This window comes from Lethenteron reissneri, chromosome 3 (assembly GCF_015708825.2).
Source record: "Lethenteron reissneri isolate LAM-NWPU_2019-01 chromosome 3, ASM1570882v1, whole genome shotgun sequence".
Lineage (NCBI taxonomy): Eukaryota > Metazoa > Chordata > Hyperoartia > Petromyzontiformes > Petromyzontidae > Lethenteron > Lethenteron reissneri.
In genome coordinates this window covers 11,932,305-11,949,239 of record NC_083781.1, presented here as the reverse complement: position 1 = coordinate 11,949,239, position 16,935 = coordinate 11,932,305, and the positions used below count along the sequence as shown (strand labels likewise).

General features: G+C 46.8%; 1 protein-coding gene across 1 annotated transcript in view; it reads right to left on the bottom strand.

The window, feature by feature from the left end:
• The window catches only part of LOC133346661 (epsin-2-like), a 54,775-nt gene that overhangs the window by 20,436 nt on the left and 17,404 nt on the right, over window positions 1–16,935 (bottom strand). Inside the window, 2 exon segments of the mRNA XM_061558418.1 lie at window positions 456–542; window positions 9,905–10,014. Of these exon segments, the coding sequence (XP_061414402.1) occupies window positions 456–542; window positions 9,905–10,014 (197 nt within the window).

Here is a 16,935-nt window from a genome sequence, read left to right as displayed (position 1 = left end):
TGGGGTCAAAAATAAAACCACGGCTGTGCCATTGGCGTTCTGACCACACCTCACATGGTCAAATATATTAGCAGGAGATTTTTGTTGATGCGCAAAACTGGTGGTCACATTTCAGTGGACTTTCATCATTCAAAATTTTATTCACATGTTTGTTTTAAAAAGACCAGCGAACGAGGTGATATGTTACTGCGAGCCATAAATTCACAGTGTGGACAACTGCTTTGATTTGCCTGTCGACGGGACGGCCAACAACAAATCCACCGCGGCAAAATAAACAAAGAACAACGAATCAGCGGTGCGGTTTATTTTCTGTCCCTGGTTTCCCAGCGTTCAAAGCTGCACAAAGCGCCGCCAACCAAATTTTCGAAAATCAAAATTGCCAAGAGTGAGGTCAGTATTAGTTCGTGGCGGAGGGTCAAAAGGATCAGTCAGCAGGTTAAGCCCCCGCGTTCTACCTTGTCATGCTCTTCTTTGCTCATACTCAGCGCAAGCTGCAGCTGTAGCTCTTCATCGTTGGCGGGAGGGGCCCGCGGGGCCGTCGGCTACAGTGCAGAGTATTAGAGAGGGTGTTAGCGCGCGCGCACGCACGCGCGCGGACGCATGCACGCCCGCCCGCTCGCCGGCCGGCCCGCCCGCCCCGCCTGTTGGCTCACTCACTCACTCGCTCGCTCACTCACTCACTCGGCTGCCCTCCCCGGGCACTGTGGACACACCAGGCGAGTTCAGAAGCGGCAGCAGAACCGCACGCGGAGCCGGCGCTGTAGTCGGAAATACCGCTGCTCTGCAAAACAGTGCTTAGGGCTGATCGGCAGGTCTGGCCCTAACCCGAACCACAACGCTTCCCCCCCATCTCCCTTTCCCATACATCTAATGTAGCACCAATTACCACCGCACCCAGTGGGCCTTAAACTAACTCTGATTGGCAGCAGCGGCAGTATTTTTCAGAGCAGCGGCATTTTGCACGACGGCGCCAGCATGCGTCCGTGTTAGGGGGCCGTAACGACTCACTGGTTAAAAAACATTTACATTTTTTACGCTCATAATGCGAGAATCAAATAAGTGTACGGCCAGAATTATTATTGTTGATCGATACAAGTTAAAAGTGTTCTTTTGTCTTACCCACTACACATTATAAATGCAACGCACGGCACTGTTGACAATTGAATTGCGGCTCCAAACCTTTGCCAATCGAACCACGAAGGGGGTATTTCGTTACTTCCCGACCAAGTTTAGCCAGGCGAGGGAAGGAGGGGGGGGGAAAACGAGGCAAGAGTACGACGGACAAACAACGTGGCGTTTGCTTTCATAAATCGGCGCCAAAAGACAATGAGTAATTATAAACAAAGCCGTCAGTAAACATTCTAGAGGTGGCAGTTGTTACATCACCAAAAGGGCGTGCCTGTGAAAATGCACATCACTAAAAAAAACAACAACAACAACCGCTTGCACACTGCATACATACGTGGTCAACTACAGAGTCACGGAATTAAGGCCACGGGATATAGATTCCCATTGTGTTGCAATTGGATGATCGATGTGGAATGGTGTTTAACAGTGTCGCACCGTGCTTTGATAGAAAAGTTGAAAATCCTCTTTATGTGACATCGCAGACGTGGCAATTCCATAAAACACAGAATTGCTGATATAAAACACACGAACCGAAGACAAGGAGCGCCACCGGGCCTTGTAAACTGTCAGGCAAGTACTATTAGTGAGCACCTATTAAGGCCAGCGCACAGCAGGGGATGTTAGGGCCACAGCACCATGCATATGCCTGACTGCAATTGATTTTTAGGCCACGTCAACTCTGGGGGAGTCCCAAGCCTGGTTCAGATATCAGCTTCCACTGGAGTTGCACAATTTGGGGAATTAAACCTCAGCCCACTGGGATAGCAGAGCATTGTGCGAACCATTATGCCGCCATTCAGTAGCCTATATACACAAAGATCCCCCCGTATAGCCTTACCAGACTGATGGGGCAAATTTTGTTAGCGAGCGCCTATGAAGGCCAGCAGAGTACACGAGGGGGGTGGGTGGCCGGCCAGAATCATGCCCGGCTGCCTTTGTCTCCCGAGTGGTGATGTTTACACATCGCACGAGGTACTCATTTGCGGCTAGGATAACCTAGGGCAGGCGCATAACTGGTACACAGATAATTGTCACCGGTGTTGACCGTGAGTGGAAATCGAACTCGGGTCGCTGGGTTCACAAGGCAGTGCGCGCACTAACTGCTGCACTAGGACGCTGGGTTCGTAACCACTGCGCCACCGTGTCCCGTCGAAGACACACACAGACAGGCGAATAATAATCAACTCCCACAGGGACGATTATATTTACGTGTTTGCGTGGATAATAATAGATTTCATCGATCAATTTACAAATTATGTACATGCCTACACATTATGTAGTTGTTTCATCGTTTGCAACTCGTGCTTGTAAACAATATATATATTTTAACACGATTATATACATGTACAGTGTAGATGTAAGAACATAGTAACGTAGGATGGGAACAAAGCAAAAACATCACCCACCCCACCAACCCAACCCCACCCCCTCCCAGCCGCCCCCACCCCCCTGGGGTGATCCCATCCTGCCAGCTTGGCTCACACATTCACATGGGATCAGTTTACGAGCGCAACACCAGAAGTCTTTAGAGCACTGGGTGGCAGTAAGGGGGGCGAGGTGGGGGGTATGGGGGTTTCCTGTTAAAAAAAAAACCCAAAAGGCACGAGGGGGGTGGGCAGGGTGGGTCAGGGAGCAGGAGGGGGGGGGGCAGCTGCCAGACCAGACGTTCTCGCCGAGACGACATCCGACGCCAAATTATGCCTTCTTCTCGCGGACGCTCAAATCGGCGGCACGTGGAGCCAGGTACACACTCTCGCGTCTCGGGAAATCAATCGGCCGCTCGAATCTTCGAGTATTCGACGCGCCTCTCTCTCTCTCCCCCTCTCGTTGTGTTTCGGAAGCCATTAAGGCCCCCCCCCCCCCCCCCGCGTGAGTGTTTTGTTTCGGCTGTGTGTAATAAACCTAAAAGGGCACTTCGAGACGGGACGGGCCAGGCAAAGCCCACCTACCAAGATGCCGGCGGGCATTCTTGGTCAAAACGGGTTTTCTAACGCCGATAAAAAAACGTCTTTCGGTAAAGATAACAATGCGAGGCCCTCGCGGGTATGTCACGCATTTGAATGTTACCCTCGGCGGAGCAATGACTGAACATCTCTACGTGAATTGTACCCAGTACACCGCACAGTTCGAGCCCACTTCACACTCAGTGCCTTGGCGAGCTTAGCGACTTCCTCACCAGTAGTGTCCCCTCGAGTCTGGTTCAAACATTGGTGCAATCTCCGAGTTATGGCAGCGAGTAATAAAATTAGTGTTTTTTTACACACGTAAATTGCTTAACCACTGTCAAACTCGCAGCAATCGTACGTTTCACGAACATCATTGCATGTACAATGTCCGAGATAACAGACCCATGCTTTGCGCTTGTTTCAGAAGGGATGTGGTCAGCCATAATGCGTCAATGGTAGACCAAAGTGACGTGTTTTACTGGTAGGAACCTCCTGGTTACACCAGCCCACAGGGGATTATTGTGTCCGTCCGTCCGTCGTGCAGGGAGGGGCTGAGTGGGGCGGGAGGGGAGGGGCTGGGTGGGGAGGGTGGGGCTGGGTGGGGAGGGGCTGGGTGGGGAGGGTGGGGAAGGGCTGGGTGGGGAGGGTGGGGCTGGGTGGGGGGTGGGTGGGGCTGGGTGGGGAGGGGCTGGTCACCCCGTGGTGCCCTAATAAAACTCCACGTTTAACCTACTCACGCCGGCTTGTGCCCGCCCTCACAGTCGGGCATATTTGCGGAATACACCACGCCGCCGTAGACTCTGGCCATTGACTGAGCAACCCAACGTTCCTACCAGTTCCCTCCGCAGGAATGTGTTTCATTGACTTAGTCATAACCACCCAAGGGTGAACTGTGTGGTGACGGGACGGGGCACGTACAAGACAACGAGCGGCTCATTTGCTGCCAGCGCGACACCAGCGCAGGTCGCCCAGCGTGTGACTCACGAGCCAGATTACGCAAGCTAGTGTAAGGCGTACTCACCACCCCACACGTCACGCCGCAAATAAGACCTCCTCACTCAATGCATCTCTCCGATCCCTCCGTTCAGGACATTGTTACGAGATGGCCAGAGTACATGATCTGGGATTCTAGGTTTGTTCCTCACAACCCAGTGGCCAAATACTTCAGAAAGCATTGCCCTCTAGGGGGTCACAATGCATCGATTAATACCGACAGGTGAAGCTCACCATTCACACATCGAATTGTTTGTTTAAGAATAAATGTTGTTCAACTTGCATCACGTGGCCCTTGCAGCTGTTGAGATAGTTATATTCACAAAAACATTTTATATCAGCTATTCAATCAAATCGTGACCCTGAATCGTGACACTCCATGGAATCGTCAGGAAGCCAATCCTTACACCCTTAATGCCCAAACCTTGACTAGACTAACCTCTTGCCCAATCTCCCCCTCGCGCCAGAAAGCACAGACGTAAACGCTACGCCAAACGCTCTTTGCACATCTGCACCGTTATTGCATCACCTAGTAATTACGAAAAGCACCACGTGCAACAGCTAACACTTGAAAGCAGTGACAATTCATTAGGAGGGGGCCCCGTTACTCTCCGAATGAACACCAATGTCCCCCCCTCCCCGTGTGCCTATCCATTCATCAAGGGCACCTCTTGGTGGTGGCTTGGGACACACCAAGGGTCAACGAGGGCAATTCCCATTGATGTCACCACACCAACGCTTCCTCCCTTCTGCCAGATCCCGCGGTGGTTGCAGTCAACGCCTAACCTCCAAGGTCTGCTCTTACAGTTCCCCCCATCACACTCAGGATGTTTTACATTGAGAGTGAGATTACAGGTTTCATTTGGGCAAGGCAGCCCCGGGCTTGCTGACCCATACGCTCTTCACCAATTCCTGGAATCACTGCTATTAAAGGGACACCGCTGTGCTATTTCACACGAGGGTCATTGTTTTGTGGAGTTTTTCCAAGGCCTTCGGTGCACACACTCTGGAATTAAGCTCAATTTCACATCTCCCCATCCCCCCTGGGTAAGCAAACCGAGCCAGGCGAGGTTTTTTCTGAGAGCGTATATGTCAGCACGGCCATGACACGCTTGCCAATGTTATACATGCAGCTTTCTGTGCATGCACCGCAAGTGAGCGGCGAAGATCATAGACTGCACATTATTCAACAAGTTGCTGTACTCCCGACGAAAGTGTCAGACTATCGAGCAAAACAGCTCAAAATGTGAATTACTTTTGTAAAATGTGCTACAGCCAAATGCACTCATGTTATTACGAAGGAGGTGAATGAGGTTTTTCAGAGCAACGGCTGAAAGTGAAAGCACGTCGATGTATGTATGCAGAAAGTTACGCCACGTGTGCACATCTATGCCTATGCAGCTACCTTGACCGAGTATTATGGGTGCACTGATGCATTTATCCATCAATATTGATTCTTCAGTACATGCATCCATGGAATCGTTTTGAGCGTTCAAGCAAACAATGGAAGGTTGCGAATTTGTGTGCGTCAACTCTGGCCATCACTCTACAGTGGTTAGTCGACAGTGATGAGTCATTCCTTTAAATAGGAACATGGAATTTCCACCACTGGCCACAAAAGAGATAAGTGGTGACCAATGCTTGTTTGAGCGTGGACTTTGCTCGGTGAGTAAACTGACCCAGGAGCCTCATGCAGTAGCAGTGATGATCATTTACACTGCTCAACCTTGTGCATGTTAGCGTTAAAGGTGCACCCATTCGCAACCCTGACAACTTGCCGAACATTCAAAACATAAACACTGTCCTTTGCAAGATAAGAAAAGGTTTACTGTCGAATGCGTTTTCGTGTTGTACCACGGTGTTGTCTGGAAGCGTAGTCAGGAGCGCAATTCAATTCAATTCAGTGAATTGAATTCAGTGAAGGCTCGACGCTCCACTCTCGCAATTCAACTCGCCGAATTTCACTTCCTAAAGAAGTTCTCCGCACGCGGAGCGACAACAGACATCGCGCGAATGACACACGGCGCCCGCCGAAAACGCACACCGCAGAATTGTACAACATAATCGTGAAAACGTAGCACAATATTACGCGCAAAGATGACTCTACTGCTCGCACAACCGCGTGTGCAATGAGTGCCCGACTCTCAGCGGTTGGCAGAACTGCCCGTCCACCCACCCACTAACTGGTGCATGCCAACGTGGCCCCAAGGGAATAAATGCCAACATTCAGGGTTAACCAGCAAGTGCGTCAAGGCAACCCCATCTGACCAGACACCCCAGAAAAACCTCGCCTCCCACTACTTTTAAATCACCAGTGTCAAATCAGTGCACCTCACACTTGATGGGTGTGAGGGGATTAACTGTCAATTCACGGTTGCATCAACGGGTGCATCAATGTCCTTTGCTGTTGATGTTTTTTTCACTGGGCAAATCAATGATTGTTGGGTGAAAACAGGTGATATTTAAATGAAATTGTAACGCAAATAAGAAATAAATGTATCTTGTAACTGAATTCATCCATGAATATTTGCACAGGCAATGATTCCCCCTTAATATTTGATAAACTACTCACAATTTGATTCAATAATACACACTTTTTTCACTGTGAACACAGTACAAAAAATACCAATTAAAATAATTGGTATTCAATATAATGTACTGCAAGCACAAGAAATAGATTTTAGTAGATGAAATTTAAGCATTTTAGCATGCCTAAAGTGGCTACAAAATTCACAAATCTGGCACCCGGCTGATGATTAGAATATTTAGCGTTCAAATTTGTGGTCAAATCCGCCTATTATCTTTCCAGGATTGATAAAACTAGCACAAAATTGTGGGAGGTGGTTATATCCTACGAAACAATTTGGCATCCTCCATAATAACATGGAATTTCCACAACTGGTTCAGAGCCATTGACGCCCACCCCCATAACCTCCGTTTGCGCAGGGGAGACACTCTTTGACTTTTGACTTTGAATGAACAATTAACAGATAAGTATCAGAAACGAATGCGCGCAAAAAGTGCTGCCCTCACCCTTCCCAGAAAACCGATCAAGCTTTGCCCAATGGGCACAAGGTGAACCTGCTCCAGAGAGATTGCGTGCCCGGGCCCCCGGGTGTACACACAGCATCAACACCCCGCTGCCTCCCACAAGGTTAGGCCCATTGCCAAACAGCCCCAAGAGCAAGGATGGACTTTGTTTTTGGTCTGCCTCGCAAACCGTCGCCATCACGATCACTCAAAAAAATACAATTAAACTAAGTTGCTCAACTTTTTGGTTTTCATGAATGAGGGCCTGGCATTAAGTTTCTTGTTAATTATCAGTTGCAAAGCAGAGGCCTATTTTCCTACAAATGCTGCTCGGGAAATAACAAAGAGCTAGCGGCCATGAACAAAGTGTACGGCTAAATGTCTCCCAACGGTGAACAAACTCATGTTACGCAAGGGGTCGCAGATAAATCCAACTAGAGCACCGACCGACTGATTCGACCAGACATCCAAACAGGGCAAATGTTCTTTCAGAGGTTTACAGCACGATGTGTATTCGCGAGGCCAAACAAAATCACAAACCTCCAAATGCGTTTCATCCCGTGGGTGTGTGTCAATGCTACTGCAGCAGAACTATTAAGTAGGGTTGCCACAACATAATTTTTCAAAGTACAATGTTAATATTAACTATTTGATATGATTATCACAATTCAGTTTCCTGTAGATTTGTAAGTGAATTTCCACAATTTTATCGTATTCGATTTGTGCTTTGCTGGACTCCAGCACAAAATAAGGATTTGTACTTCAACGACAGTTGACTCGGTATATGCCTGCCATAAGTAATTGAATATCTGCAACATCACAACCTATAATGCTTATCACTCACGTTCTGTTAGTTATACAAGGCCTAATTAAATAACTAAATGAACTAGGGAAGCAATGAGGTAACAGCCATCACACATCAGTTACTCTGGAAAACATTTTGCGAAGCACTCGTTTATAACGGACAATAACAATGTATTTCGAAGTTTAATTATTGTGATTTTGTCATTTGTGAAATATTGTCTCAGGATATAAAATATGAATTAAAATATGAGCAAAGATAATAAGACATTTCTCCTTAAACTCCGTTTTTTTTTCCTAAACACATTTTTTTTTAAAGGAATTGCTCAATACATTTAAAGTAAAAACCTGAAGAAAATATCGGCCCTCTGTCTTATTTTCCCAAAGCAAAGAACAAATCGTACACACATCTAAATCACCATCTTTCACCAAAGTATTACCTTGCAACACAAGAATTATAACGGATTGGGAAAAAAAGTGGAAATGTATTCTTTTTAGTTTTGTTGTTCGGCTGGATTTAATGCGCATGTAATTATTTTTCGATATAAAGCTTTCGTGACTGCAGGGATTCATCTTCTTGGTTCTTTCGGTAAAGTCACGTAGAATGGAATAATAAAATAATAAAAATAAAAATTCAGGTGCTGTCTCCCCGACAGACCTGGTCTTCACCTGAGGACGGCTGCTTGCGTTGTGGCCGAAACGTCGTGAGAATTATTTTATTATGTTTTATTTTTATTATTTTATTATTTCCCTTCTACGTGACATTACCAAAAGAACCAAGAAGATGTAATAATTTATCGTTGAATGTATGTACTGCTGAACTTTCCGTACTGCTGAAATGGAAGTATTAATTATTGAGTGATGCTACGATAATGCTACAATGGGTGCGAAGTTCCACAGATACATTGTACTCACCGGAGCATTATGGGAGGACAAGGCACTGTTGTATGCATTGGTGTGTGAACGTGACCTCAAAGTTATACCTAGCCTGGTACAAGAGGCTAAGACATCAACAGAAAATGGGTCAATAAATTTTTAGTATGTATGTTTGTGTGCATTGCACTGCGCATGTCTGAGTGCGGGCCTACATGTGTACGTGTCACGCATGTCTGTGTGTGTGGATGCATGTGGTGCTGTGTGTGTGTGGATAGCAAATGCTTGTTTACGTGTACACGTGTGTGTACATGTGAGGACGCGTCTGCCTGTGTAGGTGGCAGCACATGTGTACTATGCGCGTAGATGTCTAAAATTATTTGTTGTTCGTGTGCTTTAGAGCTGGGACGATTAATAGACTAAGTCGATTAATCAACAACAAAAACATAATCAACTCTGTTCACAGTTTACTCAGGACTCTTTAAAATGGAACCCCCCCACACCCCCTCCCTACATTCTGCCACCTGAAGGCAGGAAACCCCACCAAGACGCATGCATCATGAGCTTAAGAATCGATACGAAGCAATGAATCGGTGAACAGCTATACCCGATGTCTGCGCGCACGCCTGTGTACGTAAACAGATCTGTGGCTATGTATTTGTGTTTCCGTGTGTACACACGGCCGCCTGCGTCTGCACGCAGAGCGCGCGCGCATGCACGCGCGAGTCCACGTGACTCCAAGTTTGTCAGAGCTGCGACTGCCACCGGACGATTGAAGCAATAGATCCAACTATCGATTATTCCATTGAATCATCGACCAGATAGGTTCGGAAAAAGCACCTACTCATTTTGATACACGCACAGGGATCAAAACGTGGCATTGGGCGGGGGTTGATGACGTCATCATGCTGAGTGTGCTCTTCGGCCGTTGTCACCGCGTCACGATGGGCGCACACTGTGGTTTTGGGAGGCCGGATGCCCATAGCTGCCCATTTGTCATTTAAAAATGGGGGGTGCGTAAATTTATTCTAAAATAAAATTATAATCAGCTATTGTTAAAACCAGCTAATCGACCCAATCTATTCATCGTCTCAGCACTACACGCTTGTGCCCTCCTAGGCGCTGGCACTAACCTGTTCGGCCTCCTCTCGGCTCATGGCGAGCGCCAGCTGCAACTGGAGCTCCTCTTCGCCGCTCGTCTGAGGTCGGGCTTGCTCCAGGTCTGAAGGTATGCGCGATGTGGCTGCACACGCACGCACACACACACCACATACACCGACACACGACGCACGACACGCACAGACACGCACAGACACATTCTCGCAGACGCGCGCATACACAAACCCACACAGGCAGACACACAGACACGCACAAAGACAGACGAGCGCACACAAATGATCAATTTAGCCTAACAGACCTGATGGGAAAAGCTCTGTGAATGAGCGTACACTAAAGCCGGCGCAGTGGTGTGGCCAAAACCTCGCCTCGCAGCCTGTTTCCCCAGTGCTGTTATTTATACACCACTCTGGGTACTCATCTAAAGGCAGAGTTCACCATACCGCACGCCACTGTTGTGCATGGCTGGAAATTGACCCGAGGACGCTGCAGCTACCGTGCAGTGTGTGAACCAGCCACAGCACTCCCCGCACGCATCATCCATGTTTGCCTTGTACACGAGGATTAAGTGTCCGCAGTGAGCAACTATCAACGTTTACACACAAGAACATATGGCGAAACCAGCTTACCAGGCCACCTTTTTTCTACCCAGATTAAGTAATGGAGACCACAGTCCATCACACCGGATGCTCATTTTGAGGCCAAGCCAACCCAGAGTAGACATAACCAGGTATGGATAATACATTTCACAAACGGTGACGCGGACATGTGAGCAATGATTTAACCCATGACTGAGCTCATAGGACACCATTGAGCGCACACAAGAGAAGGGCAAAAGTAGATACAATGGCATTGGAAAACAGAGGGCATAGTGGAATAGTCATTCACTTTATCAAATACATATAGTTAAGTGCATTTTATTACACACAAGTCAGTTCAATGTTCGTTTCACTCGGTGACAGCAGATTGACAGCGAGTCAACATCCTTTACTGTTTGAGAGCTCAATGACGAAAGGATTGTTGGCAACAGGGCACTGCAAGATTATCATTCTATAGCATAACCATTGATGTAATACACATTTCAAAATTAAAACGTCTTACCTAAAATGAGTATGGGATGTTGCTCACCTCCACTAACGGTCTTGGTGGAAAAACCATATTCCTAATGAAGGGCCTTTCTCACTTTAGAACAACCAGTGGTGCTTATTTTATTGACCGATGGGCTGAGATGGCGCTAGAGAAGCTATGCGCTGTGCCACAACACACTTCCCAACAGATAACGATGTTTGCTAGCGTACACATTAAACTAAAACTAAATTTCGATTTAAAGCTTTCGTGACTGCAGGGATTCATCATCTTGGTTCATTCGGTAAAGTCACGTAGAATGGAAATAATAAAATAATAAAAATACAACATAATAAAATTATTCTCACGTTTCGGCTACAATGCAAGCAGCCGTCCTCAGGTGGAGAGCAGGTCTGCCCTCTGTTAATTTTTATTATTTTATTATTTCCATTCTACGTGACTTTACCGAAAGAACCAAGAAGATGAAACTAAAACTAGTTTAAAACTACTATAATGGCCTAATATCATGTCTGTGTACAGCCAAATCCACTGCTGTCTGTGTACAGCCAAATCCACTGCTGGTTAAGGGCCATTCCACGCCATGCAGACAATATGTGACCAGACTTCACCACTTGATACAGCTATCGTGCTGTGACTATTCCACCTGAAGACGGAAGCTTGTGTTGCCTCCTAAGCGTCGTGATTTTTTTTTATTAATTACAATTTTTTACCTACGTGACTTTACCGGCAAAACCTAAGAATATAGACTTCACCACGCTGGTCAGTGCTTTTTGGTAAAACAGTGAACAAAGATGCGGGGACATAGAAGTACAGCACAATAATTGACATCTCCACACTCCTATCAACTGTCCACCGTGTGGCCTCACAGCCACAAAACAAATAGTTATTGCATGGCGATCGCCCATCCAAACACTATTCAGGTCTGCAACCTGCTTAGCTTCCAGGATTGGGCACATTCTGGTTGAACTGGCCAAGGGAAATAATTGCACAAATATAAATGAGAAAATAAGCAAATATATTTATTATAAAGCTTTACCTGGATAATCCCTCAGGTGCAATATCGCTCCTACGCGTAGCCGTAGAATCAAGTGACATATGCAGAGGAGAATTTAAAAGAGTAACCAGGTTTGTTTAACAATCACTGAAAGAGGCCAGTTGCCAGACATTGGATGGAATACATTCTGTTGACTACATCAACTTCTTATTTCCTCTCAGTGACAGCAAAAAAATATATTTGCTACTATTTTTAACATTCCCAACTGTTTCGGGTTCACTGACGCAGCTCAACTGTGTAGATTACAAACATGTTATTTTGAAAAACAATAAAATGAGAAAATGTAATTAAGCCAAAATGCCTGACGGCCATTATTCCCGACAAACGACTGCTGTTGAAATGTTGTCACATAAAGTGTGCATCGTAATAAAATTGCCTTTAATACTCCATCTGAAGCCACATGAACAGTCCAACGTACTTTGTGGCATCTTATCCATTACTATAAATTGCAACTGAAAGCTATACAGTACGAGCTGATGTATATCACCTCTGTAAAAAAACACCATACGTTATAGCAATGCATTGCAACCGTGGGTGTAGGTTTCATTTCGCAGGTTTCAAATAAACGACAAAAATAACAGATTTCGATTTAAAGCTTTCGTGACTGCAGGGATTCATCTTCTTGGTTCTTTCGGTAAAGTCACGTAGAAGGGAAGTAATATAAGTATTACTTCCCTTCTACGTGACTTTACCAAAAATAACAGAGGTGAAAAAAGAATCGATTCATGTCGGGTAATGTAAAATAAAAAAATGTTGTTTATTCGGTTTGCCATTGAGAGAAACTGCACAAAACCGGATTGAAACTGGGGACTTCTCTGTCGAATTTCTCTGTTTTCCTCACGAATTCACTGCTCATGTATTTGCCCACTCAATATATGAAAACACCCGGTGGCTTCAAATACAAATGGCCCCTGAGTAAAGAAAATAAAACAACACACTTTGGCAGCGCTCATAGGATAAATACCGCTATCGCTACGTAAACATGTTAATGTTATATTTTTTACGCCAGCTTATTGCCATCAAGAGGTTGAGTAGATTTTTCCCAGTGCTAGGGACGAGTTTGTCCAGATTCTGGCACTGGTATTCATAATGCTGTGTGGCACTAGCAGGGCCGCACAGAGATTGCCAGAGGCCCGAGGCAAAATGTTACGTGGGCCCCCCTTATTCGTCAGTGAAAAAACAACATGTCCCATTGAGGGCCCTTCTTTGTGCAAGGCCTGGAGCAAATGTTCCCTGTTGCTCCTCCACCGCTGCTCTGGGTGGCCCAGAGGACTAGTCTCACCATTGAGAGGTTAAGAGTTAAAATCAAAGTCTGAGATTCATTCGGCCCAACACTAACCAGTTCGTGTATGAGGCCAATAAAATGAGTACCACTTTGGGCAATTCAACCGTGGTTGTTCCTCAAGGAATGTGAAATTGCACCACGGGCTCAAGGTCACCAATGGAGAGAGAAGTTCCACCACACTGCTCTTTGAACAGGAAGGCACTTCGACTCTTACGTCGAGCAAATAAACACAGGCCAAGATCTCAGATTATTCCACACTAAGCACACGTACAGTGACAAAACATCTTTCCAATTGACTTTGCCGCCTTATCTGTGGCCTCCGAGTTAGCCTTTTAAATTGCCTCGGACTGGTACCAGCAAACTTAAAACAGCGTGCCACTGTGCCACTCGCGCCCAACGCAACGACAAGGTTGCACCTCGTGATGCGCACTCCACAACAGAGATGAGAACAAAACAAAGTCCTTTCACAAACACACACACGCCATCACGTAAAAGCAGAACAGTGCGTGGAAAGTACCCTTCACGGTTTCAGTTATTTGGGGGCCGAGCAGCATTCTTTGACCCGCGTGGAGGGAACATTTGGAACAGGCTCTGCTGCACTCCGATACGCGTGGTGGAGCCGATCATCAGATGGCAACGTCAGGCTTGGGTGCGTGGTACAGTCCCCGTGCCGTAGAATTATCTCAAGCACTCATTCCCCCCCCCCACCCCAAAACAGGGGGGCAGACCGGACCACGCGGTTTGTGCACTGCTTGCACACAAACAGTTCGCAAACAAATCACAGTACGGTTTGTTGTTTTGAGGGTTACACACCTGGGGAATTTAGATAATTAAGTATTTATTTTGACGGCCAAAAATAGCCTGCCTGTGTGGTTCTATTCTGTTGAATGATGCCTGTTCAAAAGTCGTATCTCACAAAACATGCATGTGGAAACTATGCTGAATGTAATCAAGTGCATTCCCAGCCACTTAAACATTCAGTTATTTATTTTAAATGCCTCCCTTTTTTTTATCCGCCTGTTCAAAAAGCTCAGGTTCTCTGCAAAGCGGCAGGCAACCAGTGCCGGGAGAAGAAGCTATAATCTTGGATGACGTCGGCACCTACGCAGTACGAAGGAAAACATTGAGTTGATCCTGTTAAATTCCTATGTTTCATTCAACAGCACTACTGCGGTAAAGAAAGTCATGACATTACAAAAATTCATTCGGATCAAAGGGACTACAAATGTCTATCGAAAGAAAAAATAAAACGGTTGAGAAAAAATATATAAACTTCACATGTCGGGCCATTTCCACGGCCGCCTTCCCCCCATAAAGCTGCACTCTGACTCAACCCAGCCTGGTAAATGGTTGTAAAGCTTAACCGGCGGCGCTGCTTGCGCATTGAGGCGGCGATGGCGTGAGGGGGGCTTCTGCCCACCCAAATGTTGGCCAATCCCCCGCCGATGAAATGCATCGGCGGCGAGCGGCTGAGTGCCCCCGGTCAGGCGACGGGAGCAGAGCCTCAACCACTTCAGCTGTGCAAGGTCACGGGCGTTCGGGCTGTGGGAACAAGTTGAAGCGTCACGCTGCTACCCCTCGACCACGACAAGCACGGAACGGTTCGGCCTCCACGATGCTGCGATTCCATGAATTGTCGCAAGTCGGGGGATGTAATGATACATTTTTAATAGAATCTCTTGTTCTCGGATTTTCATCATCCATTTTGTACGGAAGTTTCTCACCTTTTTTCATCTCATTTGTATCATTGGTTTGCTCCATTCGCCCCAATGTAGCATTAGCAAACAATTGCATACGGTATACATATCGCAAGCACAATATTCAATATATGCATTGTAAACATAACAATTGATGAAATAAAATCGATGGAATCATTAAATGCCGCGTGCAGGTCAAAATCCAAGAGCCTCTCCACTGCAATGACCAATGGGATGAGGCTCATTACCATCTGTGACTCAACATCGGAATTTGGAATACGTTTTTGTGCACAGAATAAAGTCAAAGCGTCCCCCTGCTCAAATCAGCATGGGATGGAACTCATTTCCATTGGGGCCCAGCGCCAGTGGTAGAAATTCCACATTGCCATTCGTGGAACCAGTCTCTCTCCTCTGGACGGCCAATGTTGACATGTCGCAAAATGCTTTTCATCGACTTTGAAGCAATGATGGGCAGAGCTGTCCCTTGGCCAAAACTTGAACTCTGCCTTTCGGGCAAACCGGAACACAGCGTCCACTGTTTCAGGATCCGAGATTTTGTGGGCGATTCCAAAAGAGACCACAACTAGAGTTTTCGTGCCACTTCCGCGTATCGCACAGAGTTGGATTTTTGTTCGGTCATGTTACCAGACTTGTTCGGTTCATTAAGCAACATCTGCCCATGGATTTAATCACATGGCTGTGTTTACTAAAAGGAGTGCCTCTGAGCACAACTTTGCAACCTTGGTAGGGCTGGATTTATCGTTAAGGTGAAAAAACAGAGGCTACATGCCAAAGAGGACACCTGCCCGGAGATACGGCAATGAGATCGGCTCACGCAGAAGAGCGAGACGGACTGCGGCATCGTAAGACCGAGAGGGTGGCGTCAGCATGGAGAAAACTACATCCAACAGTGGAGAGAATGGCTGACTTGAGATGCCAATGACGAAGGTGGTTTGTAAAAAGGAGAAATAAATAAGTAAGCTTATATAGGGATTTTTGACTGTAATCACTTCATATGAATAAGTGGATTTTCACTGCATAATACTGGTTAATTTCACATTAAAAAATTACCAGGATTTATCCAAACATCAAAGTCGGTGCGATGACTCAGTGAAGCCTGCTTTTACTTGGGTAGACAAAAAAAACCCTAGAAAATTATCTCACTTCTCTGGTAGACAAAAAAGTGTCTTCAAACACAACTCCATTAATCCGAACACATAGCTTAAGGGCATTTAAAGATGCATGAACCGCAACAGCACTTCGTTTACAGCTGACGGCATCTGCTGAACAGCCTCATTTCGGAATGGCAGGAATGGCGCGACCATAACGTGTCGCCATCCACCGCCCAACCCCCATGACGCACAGACATTGGCGTTCCCTTAACCCCAACAGTTAGGCTCCCCCGTACGCAGTCACAGTGCCGTCACGGCTGAGAACAGCCCAGTGTGACTACGCGGCGAGCCGTCTGCGTGCCACGTAGGTGCATGCGAGGGGAGGGGGTGCAGGTTGGGGTGAACCACCCTATCTTCTTCTCATTCTGCCCCTCCTTAGCAGTGGGGAGAGAGCAATCATCGCTTGTGTCCGAGGAGTTTCTATGTTTATAAGGCGCGTGTTTAAAAACAGGTCCGACCACACCTGCCTGCAAGGGGTGGCTCAGCAGACAGCAGTGCGCTCACCAGCACCGTATGCCATGGTGGGCATGGCAACAGAGCTCACGATCCCTCTGGGGGATGAGCAGCCTCCTCCTCCTCCCCGGCACAGTGGGCTTTCACAAAATGAGTCAGCGCTGTCCTGCACCGCACACTCCGCCCTGAGATTAGGTCACGGTGTGGGATGCGTGTCGTCTTGCCGATGGACTAGCCACTGAAAAACGCAAACGTTTAGACCGAGAGAAGAGGTCCCTCGTGACCAACGGCCGTCTCGCTT